This window comes from Coffea arabica, chromosome 2e, assembly GCF_036785885.1.
Source record: "Coffea arabica cultivar ET-39 chromosome 2e, Coffea Arabica ET-39 HiFi, whole genome shotgun sequence".
In the NCBI taxonomy this organism is placed as follows: domain Eukaryota; kingdom Viridiplantae; phylum Streptophyta; class Magnoliopsida; order Gentianales; family Rubiaceae; genus Coffea; species Coffea arabica.
The window spans coordinates 22,222,919-22,239,434 of record NC_092313.1 but is presented as its reverse complement, the minus strand read 5'-3'; the positions used below and the strand labels follow the sequence as shown (position 1 = coordinate 22,239,434).

The 16,516-nt window shown below is 36.5% G+C and overlaps 2 protein-coding genes across 6 annotated transcripts; one reads left to right on the top strand and one right to left on the bottom strand.

The window, feature by feature from the left end:
- The first annotated feature begins 1,801 nt into the window (after positions 1 to 1,801).
- Positions 1,802 to 9,154, top strand: LOC113731765 (vesicle-associated protein 1-2-like). The gene is made up of 8 exons (XM_027257191.2): positions 1,802 to 2,112; positions 2,262 to 2,332; positions 2,456 to 2,537; positions 3,135 to 3,250; positions 3,339 to 3,503; positions 3,591 to 3,686; positions 6,891 to 6,968; positions 8,662 to 9,154. The coding sequence occupies exons 1-8, from the start codon at positions 2,061 to 2,063 to the stop codon at positions 8,770 to 8,772; spliced, it is 771 nt and encodes a 256-aa protein (XP_027112992.1). The 5' UTR covers positions 1,802 to 2,060; the 3' UTR covers positions 8,773 to 9,154.
- A 1,369-nt stretch (positions 9,155 to 10,523) lies between these two features.
- Positions 10,524 to 15,233, bottom strand: LOC113731766 (uncharacterized). Of its 5 annotated transcripts, none has more exons than XM_072079970.1 (7): positions 14,723 to 15,231; positions 13,062 to 13,157; positions 12,767 to 12,925; positions 12,587 to 12,647; positions 11,345 to 11,603; positions 11,028 to 11,144; positions 10,524 to 10,822 (listed from the first exon to the last, which is right to left on the bottom strand). In XM_072079970.1, exons 1-5 carry the CDS (start codon positions 15,113 to 15,115, stop codon positions 11,431 to 11,433), a joined length of 882 nt encoding a protein of 293 aa, XP_071936071.1. In that variant the 5' UTR covers positions 15,116 to 15,231; the 3' UTR covers positions 10,524 to 10,822; positions 11,028 to 11,144; positions 11,345 to 11,430. The 5 variants fall into 5 exon arrangements, with proteins under 5 accessions (XP_071936071.1, XP_071936072.1, XP_027112993.1 ...); XM_072079971.1 differs by having other exon boundaries at positions 11,350 to 11,603; XM_027257192.2 differs by having other exon boundaries at positions 11,479 to 11,603; positions 14,723 to 15,230.
- Positions 15,234 to 16,516: the final 1,283 nt, after the last annotated feature.

Sequence of the window (16,516 nt, the reverse complement as noted above, 5' to 3'; positions counted from 1 at the left end):
TGAGGGTGCAAGACCCACCATCTCGAAGCTAAAAGACAGGGCTACAACAATGTAGAAGGCTACTCAGTCCAAATCCTAGCACAACTAGGTCAAACGTGCCAAATACTAAACCAGAATTACCAAAACAGGTTTGCAAAACACACAAAACTGTAATGAACACAACTCAGTCTATACAAGTCCAAATGCCGAAATTCCAAAGGCATAAGTTAGCTAAGACATCCAGATACATTTCATCAGAAGACACCAACTTCAAAATCCAAACCAATGCCAGTCAAAACAACCAAATACAAACGCAGTTTTCACAGTCTGAGCAACCCAGATCAGCAATAGTAAAATCGACATATCTCTCTCTACACTAATCCAAATGACCTGAAATTTTGCAGGCACTTTAACCTCATCAATACCTACAACTTTCATGTTTTGAGCAAAGTCCAATTGGGCCTCTATCTATGAGATATAAATTCGGACAGAATGAAGAACATTGAAACCTAGTCTTCCCAATTTTCCTTCCAAACCAAACTTGCTTGCAAATAACCATCATTCACACCTCCTAGCCTCATTCTATAACATTTCTATTCATCATACTTGGCCACATAGACAAAATCATATGCAAACAGAAAAATCATAATTAAATAGAAAACTTCACCATAATCAACCCCAAATCAAGATATAACTCACAAAATAACATATCCAACCCTTACAATTCACAATTTAACCATTAGCAATGCAAGAGAGAACTTTCTTAATCATCTTACCTCACAACTCAAGAAGACTAGCAATTCCAAGCTTCCCCTTTAAAATCACTCCACCCAAAAGCTTTAACCTTCCAAGAAGCTCACTTGTACGGAGGGAATTTAAATTCTATCGGTGAAGTTCCAAGATTGAAGCAAAAATCAAAGATGAAGATTGAAGAGTTTTTTTCTCTCTTTGCTCTCAAAGCTCACGGCTGAACAAGAAGAGAAATGAGATATTTTGGTGATTCAAAGTGATAAGAAGGAAGAAAAAACGCTGGTCAAACCAACTGTCCTGTCACAATCCGGCCGGTTTCTGGCCGGATTTCAGGCCGGATTCCTGGCCGGATATGAGGCAGAGACGAAACTCATTTTTTTTTTCAAAACTTCTCCACAATCCGGCCAACAATCCGGCCAAGAACTGGCCGGATTTCCGGCCGGATTCGGTCCTTCAGCATTTTCGCAAAATTTTTCCTCTTTTCCAAGTTTGATTGCCACGCTCAATTGTACTTCTAACACGTACACATACATACATAGCTCATACATAATTGCACATAACAACAAAGCCTTCCCGTTTTTAAAACGATTAGTGAACAATACTTCAATTAAACGGGAACAAGAGTAAACCAAAACACTTAGAAAATATGCAAGGTTTAGGGTTCTCACATATGAAACAAATTAAAAGTGTTAAACAGTATTCTACGTATACAAATCATAAAATAGATCGGAAAAAAAAAGAACAAAAACATTCCACAAAAAAAATTTGTTTGGATAGGGTATTATTTGAAATATTATTTGGAATAATTACTGTAACACTTTTTGTGATATGATGTATGTGAGATGAAAAGGTGATTGGGAATATAAAAAGGTGGGTTGGGAAATGTGTTTATGATGCAAGCGAAATATTAATTGAGATATAGAAACTATCCAAACAAATCCTTCCATTCTTTTTTAAAAATTTTCGGCTAGCAAGCAAAACGCAAGCCCTTACCCGAGAGAGAGCTCATCAAAATCTAAAGCGGTTGTCTGTATAGAACGACTTATAGCCGAGCAAGTCCGTGTGGCATCCAACACAAAGACAAAACGCGACTGTCCCACGCTTCCTCTCTACGCTTCATTTAAGAACTTAAAAATTATTCATAACTCTCCAGATCGATTCCAACCCATTACCCCTCTCTCTCTCCCTCTCTCTCTCTCTCTCTCGGAAAACCAGTGTTCAGTCTCCACCGATTGCCGGGAAACAACTTTCAGTCCCTTTTAGCCGTAACCTCGGCCGGAAAAGTAACAGTTACTCTCTTTTTAAGTAACTAATAGAGGATCGTATTAACAATGAGTAACGAGGAATTGCTTCAAATCGAACCTCAAGAGCTCGAGTTTCCATGTAATCTCTCTTTCTCTCTATCCAGGCTCTTAAGCTACCATTTTGGTTTTGTTCTTGAATTTTTTGGAATTATTTTACTTTTCAGATCTGCAGTTTGATTTTCTTTGCTTTAATCAATTTTTTTTGCGTGTGTTTTTTGATTTGGTAAGTCGAATTGAGGAAGCAGATCTCATGCTCTATGCAATTAACCAACAAAAGCGATAACTATGTTGCGTTCAAGGTAATTGTAATTAATTTTCACTTTCACGCATAGAATCCTGCAAGTATGTTTTGCTGAATCTTGTGCCCTAATTGAGCAGAAGCATGGTTTTTAAACTATTTTTTTGTATTTTGTTGCGAACAGGTGAAAACGACCAATCCGAAGAAGTACTGTGTACGGCCTAACACCGGAGTTGTCATGCCTCACTCTACTTGCGATGTTATAGGTTTCTCTCTCTTTCCTTTCTGCGTTTATGTATAGGTGTATATTTTGTGGCTGTAGGCAGGGTGGTTTGAGTGATTTTGTGTTTAAAGTGGAGCTGACTACTGGGAAGAATTTCCTGTTTACCATAACAAAAACTTCTATGCTTTATCGGGAGACTGCATCTTTTCTGATTACAAAGAAAAAGTGTACTCGTAATGATTGGTTTACATGGTTGTTCTTTTATTATTATTTCAAATGTAGAACTTCAAAGCCTAATATATTACACTAGTATTAAGGGAAAAAAGTAATTATCTTGTATTGGGGTGTGTGTGTGTGTGTGTGTGTGTATGTACGAGTGTTCTTATGCGTGAAATAGACGGATGACATATTGGTATCTGATTACAAAGAAAAAGTGTACTCGTAATGATTGGTTTACATGGTTGTTCTTTTATTATTATTTCAAATGTAGAACTTCAAAGCCTAATATATTTACGCTAGTATTAAGGGAAAAAAATAATTATCTTGTATTGGTGCGTGTATATATATATATATATATATGTACGAGCATTCTTATGCGTGAAATAGACGGATGACATATTGGTATTTGTACATGTGTCAGTAACAATGCAAGCGCAAAAGGAGGCTCCGGCGGATATGCAATGCAAGGACAAGTTCTTAGTCCAAAGTGTACTTGCAAGTCCAGGAGCTACGGCCAAGGATATTACATCCGATTTGGTAAATTTCATCATAGCATGTGAGTCATTTGATATTTCACGGTGTGCGATTAAAACAAGAGTGGTTCATGTGAATTCCTTGGTTGTAGTTTAATAAGGAGGAAGGACATAATGTTGAGGAGATCAAGTTGAGAGTTGCATATGTTGCACCTCCACAACCACCATCACCTGTGCGAGAGGGATCTGAGGAAGGTTCATCTCCGAGGGCTTCAGTTTCGGACAATGGTACCATCAGTGCATCTGAGTTTAGTACGGTGAGCTCCTGAGATGTCCTTATGCTTTAAACTGAACTTGAAGGAGTTGTATGTGAATGACAATTTTATGTACTTTAATTTTTGCAGGGTACAAGAACTCTTGCTGAACCACAGGTTTTAAGATCACATGCTGACGCACAGGGTTTAAAATCAAATGTTGAGTCGGTAGACAACTCCTCAGAGGTCATATCATACTCTTTCTATTTTTTACTGATAATTTGATACTTTCTCTGTTGGTAGGAGGCTAATTGTTGGTGTCCTATTTTATAGATAACTGGGTGTTTTGTCTTGTGCTATTTAATATTTCTAGGATTGGTTGATAACAAGATTCTTCCCTGACTCATAGGGCATTGATTTTATTTGAATCACTACTCTCATCTTGGGTTTCTTAACTTTTGAATATAGTTTCATAAAGGCTAGTGTTAATTTCATGAATTATTGTCCAGGCCAGAGCAAATTTGCACTATATGTTTTTGTCCCCCTCGGCAATATCAAATTTTCTCATTACCTAAAGCCTCCCCTCATCTCGCCACTCTCTCCTCTTTCGTCTCTGCTTTCACTTTCTTCCCTCAGCTCAATGCTGTTGCTTTCACAGTCAGCAGTGATCATCAACTAAAGCGCAAATCTAGCATTAGATTAGAATTTTGAAATGTCTCAATAAATGATATAGTACCATTTCTGGGGGTAATATAGTACTAATTACTTGTGGTAAACCACCTGAAATTGTACAACATAGGATTTATATGAGAAGCTTCAACAAAGCACCCAAATTCGTATAACAATCATAGATAGATAAGCACATGGGATGAAGAGTAGAGGTGGCAGCCATAGTTCGCCATATCATCCGAGTCCGAGTTGACTCGGATGATATAAGAAGCTTCAACGTAGGATTTATATGAGAAGCTTCAACAAAGCACCCAAATTCGTATAACAATCATAGATAGATAAGCACATGGGATGAAGAGTAGAGGTGGCAGCCATAGTTCGCCATATCATCCGAGTCCGAATTGACTCGGATGATACATAACTGGATCAAGGCTTGCCGCTACGAGACCGACACCCGACACTCTGATTTATCCATTTCCATGACAACTCGTCCAAAATTGGCCGATATCACCTGAGTTGGCACAGAGAAACGAAATATCAATGAGACTTGCCCAAGTCTTACTGAGTCGTCTTGGAAATCAGTGAGCTTCAGTAGCAGAGACCAAATTAACAGTAATCATCGACCTATTAATATAGAGGAGCAAGGATATTTTCTTTAAGATTAGCAGCTTCACCTATTTGATATTTGGTGAAAATTGTGATAATTTTCAGTAAAAGTAAAGAAGTTTCATTCAGGGATAGGTTTGAGAAGGGAAACGAAAGAGGAGAAAACAGAGGCAGGCAGAAGGAGAAGGAAGAAGGATCATGGAAGGGATGGGATGGGTTGATTTTGTAAAGAAAATAAATTTGAATGGTCTTGGAAACTTGGACTATTATGGTGACCCATTTCAGCCCAAGTAGCTAGACGGCAGATTGTGGGCCTAGAATTATCTGTTTTTGGTACAAGGAATTGGAGGCTCCATTTATTTTCTTTATTAATCAGGTTCTTTTCTTTTTTGTTTTCACTGTCACTTTGATTGCTAAGGTTGAGTTGTAATTTAGTCTCCATTATAATAGTATTGCACCACATTATATAGCATATGATTATTTCTATCATATATTTGGATTTGATATGTCTCCTAAAACAGTGTATTTGATTCTAGAATCAATTTTCTTTGTGATACTTGTTATGCTATTGGTTAAATTTACCGATTATCCCGATTAATGTAGGCATACAGCAAATCTAATTTGATCATTGTGCTTGTTATGGTATATTTTCTATTTTAATGATTTTGTCAATTTTTGAGGAACGTTGTATGTTAAAGTGTGTGTATCACCCAATTTGCGACCAATGTGGAATCACTGTGTCTGATATCACGACTGTGACAGCCAACCATGGTTGCAGCAGGAAGGGAGAGATAAATTTCATTGGATGGGAAGGCAGGGTGATGCCATGGTGTTTGTGGGGCTGGGAGGATGATGCCTCAAATAGTTTTGAAGGGGCTGGATGTGGAGGATTGGAGCAGGAGGTGTAGCAGGGCAAGGGGGGATTTGAGCCGGACACTAATTGGAGAGAGAGGTTTGAGAGACCCATGAAAAATTAGTGAGAGAAATGATTTGACTTGGAGGGTAATTTTGTCAAGTAAAGAAAATTTGCTTTGGCTGGAAAATAATTGGTCTGGCATTAACAGCTGCTTTTCGTAAATTGTGTTGCGTGATTTTATGTGCTAAGACCCTACTATGAATTTCTTGCTTATGTAGCATTATTATAATTATTGAGTCTTAATTTGCTGTGGGTGCTAAACTTTGGACATTTGTTTGATAAAAGCACTTTGCCTTATTGTAATTGAATTTGACAAATTTAACAAATCATTTTTTAATTTCTCATTTATTTGGGAACCATCTTGTTCTGCCATGGTTTAATTGTATGCTGAAAGTTCTATTGAAGTTCTCCATGTCCACTTGTTATTTGACAGGAGTATATAGTAGATTTGTCACTTCTTTTTTAAGTGGGGATTTCAGTTGTGTTTTCTTGTTTCTTCCTTCATGCCCCTCTACTGGACCACTTGCATTCCCATGAATAGTGTGTGGATCTTTTCGGATTCTCTGGGGCACTGATTATAATAAGTTTGTCGTCTTTCTTTGAACTTTTGAGGGCATATACTCTAGGTGCTGGAGATATGTAGAAAAACAATTCTTCTATCAATAGTTTGCAATAGAAATATTCCTCCAACATCATTATCTGGGGCTTTTTGCTACGCATCTAAGTTTCTCGTTTGAGCCTATCCACATAAGCTATTCTAATTACTTGCATGTTACGTAGAAGAGAAAAGGAATCAAAGGTACTGTAGCTAAAGCTGCTGATGGTTTCTTACTTCAAGCAGCAAATGCTAAGTTACCATAATTAATTAGGGGAAAGAACTTTTGGTACCTTAGACATTGAATTTGAATTAGCTGAAACTGGGATAGCTGTTCAGGGCAAATGGCAAGTGAGTTTTTGTTTTTCACTTGGCCTGCTAATTTAGGTCACTATGATGCTTTATTGTTTTATATTTAGCTCACACTTTTCCTTAGTTTGAGCCTCTTACGCAGAGATTGCTATTCATTATATTAGTTTAATTCAAAAAAGAATGTTTAATTTGAAATAAAATCAAAATAACTCATTTGGCTGCAGTTCATGACATTTTATGATAATTTTATGGATCCACATGTCTAGGTTATTGTTTGGATAATGGACTGATTCTTGGCAGAAAGTGCAATCATGTGTTTGAACTGAACTGCTATTTTGCTTCCTTGTTTCAGGTCAAGGCCCTCATTTCTAAGCTGACTGAGGAGAAAAATTATGCTGTTCAGCAAAGGAATAAGCTTCAGCAAGAACTGGTAAAACAAAGTCATCTCATTTGATCCCTCTAGTTGCACCGTGTTTTGCACCTTGGTGTTTTTGTGTTTTACTTGTACCACATTTGGTCATTCAGATTTGCATTATATGAATTGTATTCACCTGAGACATTCCCAGTGAATGTAGTTTGTCCTTTTTTCAATTATAATTTTCCTTTCACAACCACTTGAGGAACTTCTAGAAGTCCACAAATACCAATGAACACCTTGTGGAATTATATGAGAAGGTAAAAAAAAAAAATAGCAATGAATATGGAGTGTTTTTAAACAGCTAGGCATGACAAGTGAAGCAAATAGCACTATTTTTCAGCGTGAAGATATGAAAAAATGGCCTAATATAATGACCATGAAGATTCAATCAGAATAAGCTATATTGTAAGAAAAATGTTAACCAGAGACCACTGGACTATGTTTTTTATAGGAAGATGCGCATGCTATAGCTGTACAACATGAATACATATTATTCATTCACTTGAGCCTGAGGAAGGATGCATGAATTTGTATTGTGAAATGTTCTAGGATAGTTTATGATCAATAACTCTTATTTCCTTGTTTTAATTTCATTCTTTTAGGAAAAAACAGGGTCTATTTTATTTTTGATTAACACCTGGATTTTTTTTTTAAATTCCAATTTATTTTGAGCCAAGTAGTGGGTGAGTACCTATTTTGAATGTGTCAAAAAGTAAGTGCAGCTGCTATGCTGAATTAGGATTGCTTTACATGAGAAATTTGAGTGAAATTACTGGCTTGGGAAATTTGGATTTTTATGGACCTGTAATAGATTGCCCCTTAGCTGTATCATATGCATAAATCGGGATATTATGTTGGCATCCTTTATTGTACCAGATGAAGTACTACCAGGAGAAATTCTGAATGGAAATATGCCACTTTCTGAAGCATATACCTGAGAACCCCTATTTTTCAGCCCTTTTACATCCATTTTGGTGACTTGGAAAATTGAACTAGCTGAAGCTTGTGTAACAAAATTCTGCAATTATTTAATGACTTAGATTTGTTATACAATTCTGGATAGTAAGATTACAATAAACTTTTTGAACATTCTGCAATAATTTTACTTTATAGGAACAAAATTGCTCATGTTTAGAAATCCTGGATGTTTGACAAGATTTGCATTTAGCACATGCAGTTTAGATATGTCAATAACTTTGATAGATTTCTGTATGATATTCGAATGATGTTTTTGAGCATTCTGCAAATGATATACACAAGTAGAATGATAGTCTGGAAAACCTGATGTTTGAAAAGATTCCAGATGCAGTTTAGATTTGTCAGTGCCTCTCAGAAATCTGCCCCTTGGCTTTACCCCAGGCTTAGAGATGGCTTGCTGGATTGGTCTATTTTTATCTATTGATTTTCATTGTGAATTTTTGTGTGCAAAGGTCCCGTCGATTCAGAAATAGCTCATTTGATGCCCACTGTCTTGAGTTCTTTTTTTTTTTCCCCTTGATTTCTCTGTTTTGCGTTTTGGCCTGTATGGTTGCTTCTGATCTCTCATGGTTTGGTATCTGTAGGGTAGGAGAAGGGGCAGTAGGATATGGTGCTAGAAATCTTTTTTTTTTTTATAAGAAATATCTCAAAGTCAATAGCTTATGTAGATGAAAGCCTTGGGATATTCTGCCTTCTAACTCTCTGACCTTTGTCGTGTCATTTACAGGATCTATTGAGGCGTGAAAGTAACAGAAGCCGTGGTGGCATCCCCTTAATGTATGTCATTATTGTGGGTCTCCTTGGCCTTCTCCTGGGTTATATTTTGAAGAGGACGTAATCAATGGAGGTTTTGCATAACCTGCAATATCATGTGTTACGTAGCCTGTTTCAAAAAAATTTAGATCATTGAAGACAGAAGTACAACTGATCGGGAAGAGCTCTGTATTGTGTGTAGCCATCTGATTGACTTTAGAAACATGCTTAAGAAGGTGCTTGATGGGTTTTTCTTATTGCCTTTGGGGCTCTAGAGCATTCATTGTGTGACTAATTGCTTTAACATGTTATGTTGGTAACTCAATGAGAGGGACATAATTTTTGTCATGCATTTTGTTGGCTTTTGCCCCGGTAGCAGTTAGACCTGCACGCGCCTATATTGAGTGGTCATACTTAATTTTCCTCTTTGTGGCCCTGATATAAACAATTATTGATTCATTTTCTCATTGTCTATTGTTGATTTGTTATCCAAGCATTTGAGGGTTTAGTTAACGTGTATACTACACAGCATATGCTAAATGCTAAACTATTCGATTTGGAACCTTCATGATCTGTTCTTTCAGTTTCATTAAGCACGCTGCAAATCTGCTGCCGTGGTTTGATGCGTTCGTAGAACTTACATTAGCCATCAGTTATTGAGGGTGTCAAGTCAGCACACCAGAATAGTTTCTAAGTTTTAACCAAGAATAACACTATCCCAATCTCAGGGAACCATCAATAAGATTACGAGGCTTTTCATCTTTTGAGTTTCAGAATTTTGTCTGATTTGAACAATAGTAGAAATCGAATTGAATTACTTTTGGAATTGAGTAAACAAATAGCACCTGCATTGTTAACTGTTTGGTTTTTTTTTCCCCCTTAAAAAGTTTCTTGTTTGCAAAAGTACAAGACTAATAAAATATAATTTGTTTTTGAGAACAAAAGCAAATGATCAATAAAGAAATATCTGGCAAAAAGTTTATAAGTCTCCTGAGGAACCTCAAGAGTTGCCGGCTTTTGTGATTTTCTCGGGGTTTAGGTTTGTAAAATGATCAAAAGTCATCCTGGCTTTGGTAAAAAAGACAACTGCCTGTCCGGAGTTAGTGAAGTCTCTTTAGGTCTTAGTAGCAGCTGCCCTGCTTAAGGTAGTTATCCCACATCGAGTGTTGGGGGGGGTTTTGGGTTAGTTTATAAGTCTCCTGAGGAACCTCAAGAGTTGCCGGCTTTTGTGATTTTCTCGGAGTTTAGGTTTGTAAAAAAGTCATCCTGGCTTTGGTAAAAAAATAAAGAAATATCTGAAGTTTTGACTTTCTTGTTTTGACATCTGCATCACCGCATGAAACTGCATCCCCGGAAAACTTCTTACCATTAGTTATCGACAGAGTTTTCATTGTGAGTTTGTCGAGGCTGCATTCAATCGTTTGACTTAATCAATCGGAAGATTCTTTTGATTTTCCGCCACTCATGGAGGGAAAAGATGAGCTTATTCACAAGTCTGGGAATTACGAATTGGACTAACAGGAAACTTCGCCGCACTAAAGCTCTCAACCAAGCACAGCCTGCACATTCATTCACATGTAGCATGTGGGACATTCACCCCCACATAATTGGATTACAGGAGCAAAATATTCTAAAAATGCAAAATAAAGATGTACTCCTTTCCTTGCCTCGAGCAAGATCACTGTACAAAAGCCAAATGAGGTTACTTTTGGCAACTAAAACAGCCCGAAAATGGTTAGCCACAGGAGGGAATTCATTGTAACCTTAAAGCAGTGGATGAGTGGATCAAGAAGCACAATGTCAGAGGGAATGTTTGTGAGTTTAGAAGACAAAATAGAGAATAAGGAGCAATCAGCTCAACACAGATAAACACTAACAACAGTTTAATTACAATCTTGTTAATAAGACTGTTAACATGGTAGGATCCTGCATTGGAAAAGGATATAGCTTTAAATTACAGATATTTGGTTAAATTGCTATAGCTACTCTGAAGCTTTGGAACTTTAAATCAGTCCAGCACAACCATTTGCAAATTATGCTTTCATGTTTTAAAAAGCCCTAATGTTTCAAACCCCTACAAAATCACTTTGGAGCATTTCTACCATTTAGCCTTGCATCCAAGTATAGAAAGCATCCTGAAATCAGCAGAAATCGAAGGATCAGTAATTGATTCAAAACACTATCCCAACATGATAACCAAGTCATCTTCACATCTTATCCAGCTGAAATGAAGAGCTTTCAAATTTCACAAGATTTCCATTTAGTGATTGCCATAACAGATAAAAAGGAAATATGGAGCATTGACTGTCCCAATATGCAAATCCCTATTTGCTACCATACCTAGTAGTAGTAGATAAGTTCCAAGCTTATCATTCCATTCACACCCATCACAGCAATTTAGGATGCCTGTATCATGCTGCATCGACCAGCAATCTTGCAAAAATCATCAAGACTTAGCTGCAAGAAAGTGAGTTACAGGGCCTGGATGAGTCAGTGAAAACACAAACCATGGCAAATCAAGAACTTCTTTCCAGGAAAAGTTTTCTAAATGTTGTAAAGGTCAACTATATTAACCCAAGGTAAACTGACAATATGGACAGATAGGAAATGGTAGAAAAGGATAGTTTAAATTTCAATCATATGAAGGTAAACTTTACACCACACAAGCTAGGCGGAAGGTTTGGGCGAATGATATTTCAGCACACTTCCAAGCCACTTTATTTTCCATATCTTAGGACACTCATCAGGGACCCTGAAAGGGCAAGTCAGATGACAGAGAGAAAGCAGTGACCTTCCCATCTCCATCAATGTCAAAGCACTTTATCATATCTGCCATCTCCTTGTCAGACCATGTAAAATCATGGGCAACTGCTACTCTCCTTAGATCTCTCAGGGTTATGCCCCCTTTTCCCGCTTCTGCAACACAACATACACAAGAAGAGAATGTTAATGATATGTGGAACAAATGGAGAGTACAAGTAGTAAAAGAATCTTCTATAATATAATAAGAAACATAGGGAAACTTCAGTCAACTTCATTTAACACTGATAATGTTGCAGTTATTTTATATTCCTAAAGAATGTAAAACAAGGAGCTCCAGGGCAAGCATCCGCAGCATGCTCCTAAGTCTGATTTATGGAAAAGGAAATGTAAAGTTCCGCATGCTCCTAACTCTGAAAATATGGAAAAGAAAAAGTAAACTTCATCACTAATTAAATACAGCAAACTGTTTTCAACTACACCAAAATGGACGTTGCTAACTATTATAACATGAATTAAATGAGCACTTTTTGGTAAATACGCAGCCACACACGCATCCAATTACTAAAAGAACTTTATATGTCAAACACTGATACTTCTATCTTCCATTTGTCACACATTACCTAAAAGCATTTAATATAATATCAAGTGCCTTATACTCTCAAGACTTGGGTAAATCAAATATATTTGTTTGATTGCATAAAGGGATGATCCTTTTGACTTCTTGATGAGTGGCAGACACCCTTGCTTGCCTCTTAGTGATGATCCACTTTTTCCTATCAAGGTTAACATGTAATGTAGTGCCAATGCCCAATCAGGCAATCAAAAAAACAAAAAACTTCTAATTCCTCAACATGTTTGGTTTAATAGATAGGAGCATCTTATCTGAAGTAGCAAATGAAGAAATTGCCACTATTCTGAGCTCCATAAATGGCAAAGGATCCATTTTATATATTGGAAGAGAATTTTACTCAGGTGCAAAATACCTATGACATTATTTACTTGTTATGCTTATAGCTGCATTCCACTCATGAATAAACACACACTGAAGTCTTCAGGAATACCTTGACCCTATATTATAGCAACTTCAGAATTCTCTGACAATAGCTTAAAATCTTATAAAACAGATGCACCATTACCATCAAACTGAAAGAAGTGTAGAATCAGTTCATCTTCTGTCATTTGCACCCGACTGTTCATCTGCTGACCACAAATGAAAGAAAAAAAGTCTAAAGTCTGGAGTAAATGAGAAATATCACACAAGACAGAGGAAAAGAAAAGCTCTTCTAGTAGAGCCACCAGTCTAAGCTGAGACGCACTGATTTTTTTCTCTTTATCTTTCCTGCATCTTCCTGAACGTGGCTATTTTCTTTTCCTTCATTGGTCCTACCGTTTACATGATAGCCAGTGGAGCTTTGAGAAGCCCCAGTCCTCCTATTGGAAAACCCTGCAGAATCTTGAAGTGAAAGAGCAATTGCCTGAAACATAAAAACTGAAAATCAGTGCGGAAAGCAACATACTATCAGAAACTGTTGGTGGATTCATTATCAAATGACAGTTTAAGAAATTACATCAAAAAGAAACATGCATCAATTAAGTTATTAGAGCTTCCACCTGCAATAGAGCGTCATTATCATCAACAAAATCCAAGTCATTCACAGGCTTTTGAGGGGTAACATTTTTCTTAGGCATCTGAATTCTGTTCTTTGCCTGGAAGACGAGATTCAAGGGAAAGAACATTAGAGTCAGCAACTGAGCATGTTGGATATCAAAATCAGCAAATCCGTCAAATCAAAATATAGGGGATGACCCAAAACATACAACTGTAAAGGCACTCCAAAACTGAAAAGTTATCAGATTGAGCCTACATGGACTCTAACAATAATTGAGCATTTTGTTGATGTGCAAAAAACTCACAGGCACGCAAACCATAAATTGGCTATAAAGATCATTGCTCTGAGGCAACTTCACCTTCGTGGAACTAAATCTAACAAAATGCATACAAAAGAAAAAGTCATGAATGCAAGTTCTTGATGAAGGACAAAGTTTAACGACAACTAGGATGAATAGTTGAGCTTCTATACAGCTTGAGTTTAAAAAACACTTTGTACTGAGAAGGACATAATTCTAAGACATGCAAGTGGTGATATCACTAAAATCTATATAACCACCTGCAAAGTGAACCCAAACCGACAGTTAATATGAGATAAATCCAAGAATGCCATCTAAAATTGTAATTTTTTTTCTCTTATTTCATCTTCTTTCAAAGTTAATTTCTCTCCTTTATTAGTATATACATGCAGCAAAAAATTAACATTCAATTCATCTTTGCTGCTTGCCAACCACTAACTGCAAGCAGAGTTTATCAAATAACTTAAAACGAGGTCTTGAAACCTGACCATACCTTAGCTACATTCTAAAGGACAGCCTCTTTAAATCCAATAACCAAGGTGGCAAAAACATCTCAACACAATTGCTTTCAACTTTCAAAATGCTTATTACAGATAGAAATTAGTATATACTGATCAGCATCCACCTTTGTGGTTAGAAAAGCTAAGTTGCATGGAAATAATCTCAACAGGACAAACACCAATACAATTAGATTCACCTCTAGAAATGTCTTTCCTCTCTCTCTTTCTCCTTTTTCTCAAAATCAAATCCTCAACAGGAAGTTCGTTTTCTCCTAACCCACCAGCACACAAACCGCCCCTTTCCCCAAAAAATTAAAAATTATATAAAAGGAAAGCAGTTTGAAAAAAAGATGTTTCAGTATAAGGGTTTTCTTTTCAAGCAAGAGTTTTTACGTGTGCATAACTGGCTTTTTAATCCCCCTATTACCCAAAAAGAGACCAGTCACACTGTCATTCAACTCCCAGATTCTCTCTTCATTAAATCATGCTAAACACAACATTAGTGTTTAAATTGAAACCAATACATAAAAAACTTGGAGGAACTCTCGACTCGTTGTATCCAATATGATCCTGATAAGAAAAATTTCTCCTGGTTTATGAAGCAAAACTAAGAACATAAACTATCTAATTAACTCCAATACTAATCCAACCAATTAAAAGTCCACTCTACAACTCCACCATAACGTTTTTCCCTCTATTATTAGCAAGCACACAATAACATATACCACCACAATCATTAAGAAAAAATAAACCACAGCAATTCAATCAAAAGTAGTACTATTCAAACATGGTTCAAAATCAAATCTTTTAGCACCATAAACCCCAGAAACTGCCAACCATACCTTAAATGAAAATAATTAGTACCTTCCTCTTGGCACTGGACCCAGAATAGTCTTCGTCATCAACATTTGTGTCATCATCTTCACTTGAAGAACTCAATGCTTCTTCTTCACCTTCATCAGAAGGTCTGTACTCTTCATCATCATCATCCATTTTTCTTTTACCTTTTTTGTCAACCATTTCCTTGGCTGATTTCGTAAGAGAACCCACAAAAGAATTTGCCATTTTCTTCAAACCCAAGGCCTCCATTCTTGCTCTGTTCTCTTCAATCCTCTTCATTCTCTGCCTCTCATATTCGGTAATTTTCTTCTTCTGGGCCACGTTATTTTCTGGGACTTCGACCTCTTCCGAGCTCGATGATCTCTGAGCCGACTCAATTTCATCAGAAATCGAATACGAGTTCTTGCTCTTGGGCATTTTTCTGCAACTGGGGTTTTTTATTTTCTTTTCGTCGGATGCTTGGGGTTTTGACTTTTGAGAACTCCTGATCGAGAATCATTCGTAACCCCGGTCTTTTGGGGGAAAAAAAAAAGTTTAAAAGTTGGGGGTCATTAATAATTACATTTTAGTTATTTTCTTGTGAAAAATTAATTAATCAGTTATTCAATCTTACTTTTTTATATTCATGTAAACTTGGTTTGTTTGATAACTCAAATTAGCACGGATGAAGATATTAACATGTATTAAGATATTAACAGATATGTTTGATAACAAAAAAAAAATCTGTACAATAATAAAGAGTTGTGGAGTTCATTTGATGTTAACTTTTTCCATTAATCCTTAGTTAATTTGATGTTAATTTTATTCATTAATCCTTAATTACCAAGATAACTATCAATTGACATAACTACCAAAATAACTATCAATTCATTAAAGAAAATTTCATAAAAATTAATTTATTTTTAAATTGCACACACATGGATGTGCCTTTAGCACTAGTCTAAGTAAATTTTGAGTTGTCTCTAAATTATTTGAATTGTGTAGGTAAAACTTATTCTAACAAATAAGTGATTGATCACTTAACGCAGAATGCATGGTGATGCAGAATGGGTATTAGGATTTTAGTATTTACAATTCAATAAGTTAATGGATTCAAATTTTATATTTCAGATTTTAATTTTGGGAGAACTGCACAAGTAGTCCCTCACATATTGCAAATGTGAAAATTTAGTCCCTCAGATCGAAAATGATCAATTTAGTCCTTAGCAAATAAAAAAGGATCAATTTAAGTCCCTTTTCACTTTTCCGACTGATTTTTGCCCGGAATATCTCACGCGCACACCACGTGGCCAACTTTTCAAGGATAAAAATACCAAACCACTTATCTGTTAACCAAAACCAAAATGTAAAGGACGAATGCTTCCCAAAATTCTTCTTCTCCTTCATTTCAACCAAACCCAAAAGCAAAGTTTCATCTCCATGGCAGAACCACCAACTTGTAATTGCGGTGTACCAGCTAGGGTGAAGACGTTGTGGACAGCTGAAAATCCAAGAAAGAGGTTCTATGATTGCGCTTATTACGAAGTAAGTGTGCCTGATTTCTATTTCTTTTTTCTTTTAAAAAATGTGAAATTTGAAGAGGTAATTTTGAACCATAATGGTAGTGGCGGCTGTGGTTATTTCAAGTGGTATGATACAAACAGTTGCGAGAGGTGCGATAAATTAGTGAGACACACAAAAATATTGACGAAGAGATTAAGAGAGTTGGAGGCAAAGTTGGAAGAAACAAGACGCAAGGAGAAAATGATGAAATTGTTGCTGTTTGTGGCCTTTGTTTTCGTAGTGCAGAATTTGTTGAGCAAAGATTGACTTGTAACT

What these genes read in the sequence shown, in the direction of transcription:
- LOC113731765 (XM_027257191.2), top strand. Translation starts at nt 2,061, where the DNA reads ATGAGTAACGAGGAATTGCTTCAAATCGAACCTCAAGAGCTCGAGTTT. An exon ending in TCAAGAGCTCGAGTTTCCAT is followed by an intron (nt 2,113 to 2,261) that starts GTAATCTCTCTT and finishes TGATTTGGTAAG; the next exon opens with TCGAATTGAGGAAGCAGATC. An exon ending in AGGATATTACATCCGATTTG is followed by an intron (nt 3,251 to 3,338) that starts GTAAATTTCATC and finishes CCTTGGTTGTAG; the next exon opens with TTTAATAAGGAGGAAGGACA.
- LOC113731766 (XM_027257192.2), bottom strand. Translation starts at nt 15,115, where the DNA reads ATGCCCAAGAGCAAGAACTCGTATTCGATTTCTGATGAAATTGAGTCG. An exon ending in GGTCCAGTGCCAAGAGGAAG is followed by an intron (nt 13,158 to 14,722) that starts GTACTAATTATT and finishes CTCGTCTTCCAG; the next exon opens with GCAAAGAACAGAATTCAGAT. An exon ending in ACACTTCTTTCAGTTTGATG is followed by an intron (nt 11,604 to 12,586) that starts GTAATGGTGCAT and finishes GTTGTGTTGCAG; the next exon opens with AAGCGGGAAAAGGGGGCATA.